Source organism: Babylonia areolata, chromosome 14 (genome assembly GCF_041734735.1).
Source record: "Babylonia areolata isolate BAREFJ2019XMU chromosome 14, ASM4173473v1, whole genome shotgun sequence".
Classification (NCBI taxonomy): Eukaryota; Metazoa; Mollusca; class Gastropoda; order Neogastropoda; family Buccinidae; genus Babylonia; species Babylonia areolata.
In genome coordinates this window covers 25355376-25365375 of record NC_134889.1, presented here as the reverse complement: position 1 = coordinate 25365375, position 10000 = coordinate 25355376, and the positions used below count along the sequence as shown (strand labels likewise).

General features: G+C 40.6%; 1 protein-coding gene across 1 annotated transcript in view; it reads right to left on the bottom strand.

Moving 5' to 3' along the window:
* The window catches only part of LOC143289655 (lachesin-like), a 255075-nt gene that overhangs the window by 22677 nt on the left and 222398 nt on the right, over window positions 1–10000 (bottom strand). Inside the window, exons 6-7 of the mRNA XM_076598704.1 lie at window positions 9114–9287; window positions 4624–4653 (exon numbers count right to left, since the gene is read on the bottom strand). Of these exons, the coding sequence (XP_076454819.1) occupies window positions 4624–4653; window positions 9114–9287 (204 nt within the window). The remainder of the gene's footprint in view (window positions 1–4623; window positions 4654–9113; window positions 9288–10000) is intronic.

Genomic DNA, 10000 nt, shown 5'->3' with positions numbered 1-10000 from the left:
TTGTGGCGCCCCCTCTTTGACTTCTACGGCGCCCCCTATCCCTTTTTGCACTCCTCATACGCCCCCTTCCTCCCCCCCCCCTCACCCTTCTCCTCCACCCACTCTCAAGCCGCTGCCGTCCCCCAACTCCACACACACTACACGCACACACGCACGCACGCACACACGCACGCACACACGCACGCACACGCACACAACCTCTTCTGCTGGGTGGCTATAGCCAAGGGCGACTACTGTCACCATTTCCGATAACCAATACGTGGTTACCCACGGGTCCGAGTTGATTTCCCGTCCAAACTATAGAGGAGTGAGCTTTTATTAAAAAGGACAACGGAGGCAGTACGTGTATGTTCTTGAACAATCCGATAGAGATTTGCAAAAATCAAGACATCACGATAGATTGTGGGATTGTGAGGGTGGTGTGTGTGTGTGTGTGTGTGTGGGACTGGGACTAGGGGGTAGGGGGATAGGGAGTGGAGGGGTGTGTGTGTGGGCCTAGCAACAAGGTTTTGTTTCATTGCTGGGAGAGGGGAGAAGGGGACTCGTGCGCTGTTTCTTATCAATAAATTATGCAGTTCAGCGTTAGTGTTATCGGCTGCTCGCGTGCCGTGCTCAATGTGTCATGATGATGCTCCAGACCGTCAGTACAGACGGGCAGGAAGGCCACAAAGCTAGCTTGCTGGCTGGTTGGATGGTTGGTTGGTTGGTTGGTTGGTTGGATGGTTCAGTTCACAGACGGTCGGCTATACAGGGGGATGGTAGCGTTGACTAAGCAGACGGAGTCAAAAAACAGGACATTCATGCAGGGAAGACACTTTATAAAGTTATTTGTAGACCTACTTCACAAGTGTGATGTTTTGATGGTGTTTTTTGTTTTAGTCGTAGTTTCTATTTGGGGAAGTATCGTGTCCGTGTCCGCATCTGTGTGTCTGTCTGTCCCTTTCTCCCTCCGTCTGTGCGTGTGTGCATGCGGTTTGTGTGTGTGTGTGTGTGTGTGTGTGTGTGTGTGTGTGTGTGTGTGTGTGTGTGTGTGTGTGTGTGTGTGTGTGTCCCCAGGGAGAGCGCGTCGCTACACTGAGAGCGCCAACCCCCCTTCCTCCCCCCCCCCTTTTCTTTCCTGCGTGCAGTTTTATTTGTTTGTTTGTGTGTGTGTGTGTGTGTGTGTGTGTGTGTGTGTAAAAACAAGATGGCAAAAATGGTTCAGACGCTTAAATCTGCTATTACAGTGTCTGTGAAGATCTGGGTTCGAATCCCGCTCTCGCTCTTTGTCTCATGTCTTACTGGAAAATCAAATTGAGCGTCCACTCTAAGTCGTTCGGATGAGACGATTGACCGAGGTCCCGTGTGTAGCACGCTCTTTGTGCACTGAAAAAGAGCCCATGGCAACAAAAGTGTTATCCTCTGCCAACATTCTCACATTCCCTTTATTTTTATTTTTCTTTTTACATTTATTTGCTTATTTATCATCATTGTTTTTGTTGTTTTTTTTAATCTATTTATTTTATTTTATTTTCATTATTATTATTTATTTATTTATTTATTTTTTAATTATATTATTTATTTATTTATTTTATTTCATTTTATTTTATCTTTTTTTTTTCTCTCAAAGCCTGACAAAGCGCGTTGGGTTACGCTGCTGGTCAGGCATCTGCTTGGCAGATGTGGTGTGACACTGGTCATTCAATACAGCACAAGAGAACACATCGATAATACAACACAGTGGAGTGATGGCCTAGAGGTAACGCGTCCGCCTAGGAAGCGAGAGAGAATCTGAGCGCGCTGGTTCGAATCACGGCTCAGCCGCCGATATTTTCTCCCCCTCCGCTGGACCTTGAGTGGTGGTCTGGACGCTAGTCATTCGGATGAGACGATAAACCGAGGTCCCGTGTGCAGCATGCACTTAGCGCACGTAAAAGAACCCACGGCAACAAAAGGGTTGTTCCTGGCAATATTCTGTAGAAAAATCCACTTCGATAGGAAAAACAAATAAAAAACTGCACGCAGGAAAAAAAAAAAAAAAAAAAAAAGAAAAAAAAAGGGTGGCGCTGTAGTGTAGCGACGCGCTCTCCCTGGGGAGAGCAGCCCGAATTTCACACAGAAATCTGTTGTGATAAAAAGAAATACAAATACAAATACAAATACAGTACAATACAATACGATACAATATACCAGTATCCAAAAAATATAACACAAGACAATATACAGACGATTCAATACAATACAATACAATTCACAAAGAGAAATCTGTTGTGACAAAAAAAGAGTACTACAAATACAAAATACAGTACAATGCAATCCAATCCAAGTCCAATCCAGTCTATTTCAATGAAATACAATACACACACTGGCTTCTGCATCTGATCCTCAACAGCACCAGTCGCCACCTTTCCCTCTCACCCCCCCCCCCACTCCCACCCCCCAAAACTCTCTCTCCCTCCCTTCCTTTCCTTCCCCCAGTTCCTTCACTATACAGCAGTGTTCAGCAGCAGCCGCCATATTGGTCGACGCCATTGCAGCTAATTGTCGAGAAGCAAAAAAATGAATGCATTTCTGAATTTCTGAGAAGAGAGGAGTTTTTTTTTTCATTTCTTTCTTTCTTTCTTCTCTTTCTTTCTTTCTTTCCTCTCTGCCTGCCCTGTCAGTCTGTTTATTTCTCTCTCTGTCTGTACGTCTGTTTGAGTCTCTCTGTCTGTCTCCCTGTCTGTGTCTCTCTGTCTGTCTTTGTTTCTTTGAAAAAGAAATCGATCGCATGACGATCATGACGATCAACAACCATCAGCGAAACATCGCAAACAACATCATCAGCAACACAGAAACAGTTATGCCGATGGATTAGCCAATGCGAAAAACGAAGAGAAGGCCAGGAGGCAATGGAGAAGAAGAGGAAAAAAAGGAGGAGGAGAAGAAGAAGAAGAAACAAAAGAAGAAGAAGAAGAAGAAGAAGAAGAAGAAGAAGAAGGAGGAGGAGGAGGAGGAGGAGGAGGAGGAGAAGAAGAAGAAGAAGAAGAAGAAGAAGATGATGATGATGAAGAAACAAAAGAAGAAGAAGAAGAAGAATAAGAAGATGATGATGAAGAAGAAGAAGAAGAAGAAGAAGAAGAAGAAGAAGAAGAAGAAGAAGAAGAAGAAGGGGAGAGAGAGAGAGAGAGAGAGAGAGAGAGAGAGAGAGAGAGAGAGAGAGAGAGAGAGAGAGATAGAGAGAGAGAGAGAGAGAGATAGATAGAGATAGAGAGAGAGAGAGAGAGAGAGAGAGAGAGAGAGAGAGAGAGAGAGAGAGAGAGACAGAGACAGAGACAGAGAAACAGGGGAGAATAACTGGTTGTAAGACTCACAGAAACTATCAACACGCACACTTCATTAAGGAGAGAGAGAGAGAGAGAGAGAGAGAGAGAGAGAGAGACAGAGACAGAGACAGAGACAGAGAAACAGGGGAGAAGAATAACTGGCTGTAAGACTCACAGAAACGTTCAGAAGACGGACGCTTGGTATGCAGTTCTACCCTTCGGAATGACACAGATTCTCCATTTGTGAAACACTCTCAATGCATGACGTAAAGACTCCCAAAAAAAGCCCGCCTCTCTCTCTCTCTCTACTCCCACCGATCTTCCTTTCATAGAAACCACCGAAACACATACAAAAAAACCACACACCACGTCATGCATACAATCAATCACACGTTTCATCATTCTAACGCACCAACAAGAATGGAAGGGGAGGGTGGGGGGGTTGGGAGGTGGGGGTCTGGTTATACAACAGTGTGTGTGAGGCGGGGAAGGAGGGAGACAGAGGTAGGGGGAAGGGGAAGGGTGGGCGGGGGTGGGGGTGGGGGTGAAGGAAAGGATGTTAAACGTCTGTAAACAAATCCTTTTCAACCACGGATTCTGAGACGGATGAACGCTGGGAACGTTTGAAGGCGAATAATGGTAGAATAAGACGGGAGGAGGGCAATGAAGCAGAAAAAAAAGAAAAAAAAAGAGAAAGAAAGAAAAAAGAAAGAAAAAAAAAGAAAGACAGAAAGAAAGAAAGAAGAAATTCGCATGGTTACAAAACACACTTACCTTGTGGTATCCTCTTAGAGGGATATTTGAGAGTTCTTGCATGACATTATTTGCATGCGAAATCACAGTTTGGTAAATCTTTATGACCCCGCCCCCCCACCCCCTCCCACTCACACACACACAGAGCAGAAACAGAAACCTCCCGCACACTTATCATCTTTGATTTCATGAAAACAACTACAACAACAACAACAACAAAACAACAACCCCAAAACATTTATGCAAGCATGTAAACATCACTGGAAAAGCAGACCAATATCAAGACTACAACAGCAAAGCAGTTAACAGCAGTTTCAAACACGAATAAAAAGAAATACATAAACATCAGAGGATCGCTATAACGACTATGTAAAAACAGGAATCAGCGATAGGAATTAATTTAGCGAAAGTGTGAATGTAAAAATAATGAAAATAAAATAATTCCGAAATGGAAGGTAAGCGTTTCTGTTAAACTGAAAATGAGAGAGCGAGACAGAACATGAATGCTTTATAGTTAAGCGCCATGTATTCATGCTGAGAATGCTTTCAGTCATATGGAAACGTCTGACATGAAAATCTTACTGACTCTGACTTATCGAGGAATACCGCTGAATTGCTGTAAAGTAACACAGAAAATTCCACCTTGTATTACATCAACCACGTTCTGTTGAAAGACACTGGGGGAAAACAAAGGGAAAGTGTGGGAATTATCTCTAAATAAATGTAAAATAACACAGAAAAAAAGACACGATACGTTAATATTATATCACAGTAACTGTCTGCTGTTAGAAATAGGAACAAATGGAAATTCTACAACATATACAATTCCATCACGCTTAACAGACAATATTTGAACACCGTGACATAACTCTTAAACTTAGTCATCATTTCATGCAAGCAATTACACACACTTATCATTTGTTATCAAACTGTTGCATTCACGAAGGAAATATTCCAAAGGCTATCACTCCCTAAGATTCAGTTGTGCTGCAAATAAGAAAAGAAATGCTTTCATATCATTTCCTTTGCCTGGAAAAGCAAACGACGCCAAAGAAAACCAAATCTGCAAGGAAATGCATGAACAACAAACATGAAAAATAATATCCAAACAAAAACGCTTTGAAATAAAAGACACGACCAGTAAATATGACCACGTAAAGCAGAGGAGAAAATGAAGTAAACGACGCCACTTTTCAGTCTTATTTTATGTTCTGTACTGTGTTGTTTCTACGTCAAACATCATTCTTGAATCAAATTGAAAATTATACATAATTAGTACCTTAATTATCTTATGAGAGTCATTTGACAGACAGCATGATCTTCTTCCATCTCCACAGAGATGCAAAATATTCTATCAACACCAACACGATACCTTGAATAAGTGATGCTCAAAGATGTCAATTTCGCTACCCAGCCTTACATCTCAAACATCTTATTCGGTTGTATTAACTCTCTCCATACGAACGGCGAAAGAGACGACGTTAACAGCGTTTCACCCCAATTACCATCATCAAAATATTGCAAGCGGAAGGCTCTTATACTGAAGACGTGAATGTTGACAAAGAATACCACAATTCTGACGAGGGAAGCTAAAGGTTGGGTCATTGAGACACCCACTGGACATCCGAGGGGTCTGTGTAGAGGAGAAGAGAGGACTGGCCGTACTGAGTGAGTTAAACTCCTTTCACTAAGCTAGGCTGCTCCCATAATGTTATGCTCAAGAAGTAAAGATTCAATTGATTACTTTTATAAGCATGCACGTTTTCTACAATTTGAATGCGTATTAGAAAACATTGCTTCAATGGCATTTTTTTTTGGCTTATAATGATAATTCACAGTGGTAAAAAATTGATAGGATAATATTCGTCGGAAGAAACAACGATACAGACACCAACACAATGATAGCATTTCACAAAATGCATAGGAACACTAAGTAAGTACATTTAAAAAAACAAGAGAGGCAAGGCCTTCAAGACTCACTTGTGATACACTTAAAAAAAAAAAAAATCCAAGCTTTTTATGTATTGAGTATAATTTCAAAATGTAATGTTTAAGATGAGAAAGATCAGTTTAAAGCAAATTAAGTCCCCTAGCATTAATTACAGAGTAATTTCCCTTTTTTACTATCTGCACCAAAACGTTTGCAAAATAAATAAAACTTCCATGCTTAGCAAAAGAAGTTCCTGTTTGAACAAAAAATGATAATAATGACTGCTGTTGTTGTTGGGTCAGAATATCAGATCAAAGTGCCAAGTTTAGAGAATACCAAAAATATAAATATAACAGTAAATGCAGTTTGCATATAATTAGGCTTCTTTTTATTATTTTTTTTGTGCCCATCCCAGAGGTGCAATATTGTTTTAAACAAGATGACTGGAAAGAACTGAATTTTTCCTATTTTTATGCCAAATTTGGTGTCAACTGACAAAGTATTTGCAGAGAAAATGTCAATGTTAAAGTTTACCACGGACACACAGACACACAGACATCCGGACACACACACACACACACACACACACACACACACACACACACACACACAGAGACAACCGAACACCGGGTTAAAACATAGACTCACTTTGTTTACACAAGTGAGTCAACAAGTGATCCTATTACTATGTGTTAGACATATAACTGTTATCTTTCAGCAAGCAGTTAGACGCAATATACAAAGGAACGAAAAAGCTGATTTCAAATTTATGATGGCTTGTATCCAAGGAGGAATATCGTTGATATTTCTGTCAAATTCAAAAAACCGCTAATCAAAGGAAACAACTGTAATAGAATTCCCGACAACTGGAAACAGAAAACAGGTATGAAGTTATGAAAACTAAAGCAAACTGGAGCTTCGGATAAAATCTTCTTGATGATTTCACCCCACCCCCCACCCCCAACCCCCAAGCCAACTGCCTTATTCATCCCACCCCGCACTCCTACCCCCTTCCCTCCCCACCCACCCACAAAAAAGACAGTGTTGTATTGCTCACTTTCTGGTAACGTGAACCATGCAAAAAAAAAAAAAAAAAAATCATTCGTGTTAAGACATCGCCTAGCCACCTAAAAGAATCAAAGAAATCCTTCATTCCATTCAACAATTAGTTCTGTTAGTCACGGACTACAATGCTAGTGTGTGTGTGTGTGTGTGTGTGTGTGTGTGTGTGTGTGTGTGTGTGTGTGTGTGTGTGTGTGTGTGTGTGTGTGTGTGTGTGTGTGTGTGTGTGTGTTTGTGTGGAAAAGCTACCATAAATATAGTGAAATCAATGTGTCAGTCACAATATTTTTTAAAGAAAAAACAACAACAAACAAACAAAACAACAAAAAAACATGAACGAATGCAATTTATTGACTGTCGAACTGATCGAATGAAAAACAATCATCATGCCATTAATGTTTTCATCCTTGAATAGCGATTAACAAAATCGATGACGTCAGCCATAAACGTTTTCATTCATTTATCAGACTCCTGCCATTAATCAATGATTGAATTCTAAAGGATGCCACCAGAAATAAAACAAAAGTTGTACACGCAGTTAGCATTATTAACCCTTTCACCGCCAGTCAATTTAGAGTACAAAATTCCCTTGTGGTATAAACACAGAAAAGACAGTGGCTAAGAATAGCTGGGGATTCCCCCTGCGATGTATTGAAAATATGGCCTATCCTACCACCGAACATTAAGAGCAGTAGGTTTATGGATAACAGACCAAAGAATGGTCACCTTTCAGTGACATGGGTCCTCTACCACGCCTGTGCATAAATGCGAGCTTGGCGGTGAAAGGGTTAATGTTGGTAGTCATTCCGTGATCAAGAACACCAGACTCCCCTCGCTATCTTGGTTTCTGTTCAAGTTAAGTCACTCAAACGTTGCTTTAAAATTGAAAAAAAAGAATAGTCATCCGCTAACAGAATTACCATCAGCACTGAGTCACTTGGCTTAAAAAAAAAAATCAAAAAAAATCGAAGATGAGTCATTCACTTTTTACCAATATAATTTCTAACTAGTTTTTGACCATCGAACGTCATAATCTGCAGGGAAAAAAAACCCACACGTACCACCTATATATAGAAGAGCACAACTCATGAATATTCTTTCGCATTCTATCTAATTCAAAATATATCATTTACAAAAACAACAACAGCAACAAAAACAACAGCAAAAATAGCAACCGCAGAATCGATGAATTCGTTGGAAAAAAAAGAAAAAAAAGAAGAAAAAAAGAAGAGAGAATATACGAAGTCACATATTCAGTAGACGATTACGTATTCATTTATAATTCTGTTCATCTTTTAAACTTCAAGCACATCATTTATCACAAAATAGTCACTTGTTTGTTTAAATTTGTTTAAATTAGAACAATTCACCTTTGAGTCCCTTTTTTTAATCATTGATTTACCGAGTTTACTTTTCTCTTTTATATTTAAATCACCAATTAAAACGAAAAGGAGAGAGAAAAACTTACTTTCTTATTTCGTCTGCTTCATGGCTATTTTATTTCTTCCAACGTTATCAAAAAATCACCGAATAACTCTGTGACATTTTTGTTCATTTCTCGAATCACGCTTCCACCCCCTATCTCCATATACACCAAGGGAATTACTCAAACAAACCAAACAAAAAAGAAAAAAAAAAGAAAGAAACCCCCCCCCAAAAAAAAACAAACACCAACCAACCAACAACAAAAAACGAAAGAACAAAAAGAAAAAAGAAAGAGAGAGAGAGAGAGAATGAGAGAGAACCAACATCATAAAAATCCAGGCAGCCACACACAAGAAAAAAGAGAGAAACAGGAACAAATAAGGATAAAAATGATAATAAAAAAGAGGGGGAAAAGTGGCCGGAAGAGGAGGGAGGAAGAGGTAAAAGAGGGAAGGAAGGGAGAGATGGAGGGAAGGAAGGAAGGAAGGGAGAGATGGAGGGAAGGAAGGAAGGAAAGAGAACTGAGGAGGAGGGATATACAAAAAGAAGGAAAGGGTTGAAGGTGGGAGGGAGAAGAGAGAGGGAAAGAGTGAGACAAGGGAGGGAAGCGAGTGTGTGTGTGGGGGAGGGTGTGAGGGTGTGCGGTGCAAAACTCTTACTAGAAGTCCCTGTGCAGAACTCACTCTCTCTGCGCTCTCCCAGGTCCAGGCCCTTGCGGAACCAGGTGATGGTGGGGGCGGGGATGCCCGTGGCGTTGCACACCAGCTCTGCCTTGGTGCCCTCCATCACCTCCACCTTGCCCCCAGTACCGTCACTGATCAGGCGTGGAGGGACTGGCAGGAGGGGAAAAGACAGAGGATCGGTCAGTCGTTGTTGTTCATCGTCGTTACCATTATCATCATCATCATCATCATTCTCATTCATCTTTTTCTTCTTCTCATTACTATCATCATTATTGTTATTTCTGTTATTTTTTTTTCTTCTTAAAATTCCACTTTTGGAAACACATGGAAATTTATTATTATTATTATTACTACTACTACTACTACTGCTACTACTACTATTATTACTATTACTTAATTGTTATCATGTTGCTGTTAACGAAATGTGGGAGGTACAGCGTGTGTATGTGGGGTGGTGGTGGTGTTGGGAGGTTAGGGGATTTGGTAACACATGGAAATTTGTTACTACTACTACTACTACTACTACAACTACAACTACGATTATTACTATTACTTAATTGTTATCATGTTGCTGTTGACGAAGCGTGGAGGTTCTGTGTGTGTATGTGGGGTGGTGGTGGTGGTGGTGGTGGAAGGTTAAGGGGCAGAAATATAGGATCAGTCATCGTCATCGTCAATATCACCATTTAAAAAAACAACAACCCAGTTGTTGCTATAACTATAACGATTAACATCGGCCATGCAGACCATTTCAGGACATCTACTGTCCTGCACAAACAGTCCCTGGTCGGATTAAACAAAAATAAAGAGTGGTAACTCTCTCCATGTACAAGGGACACAACTTCAAGTCAATTCTGCTTATG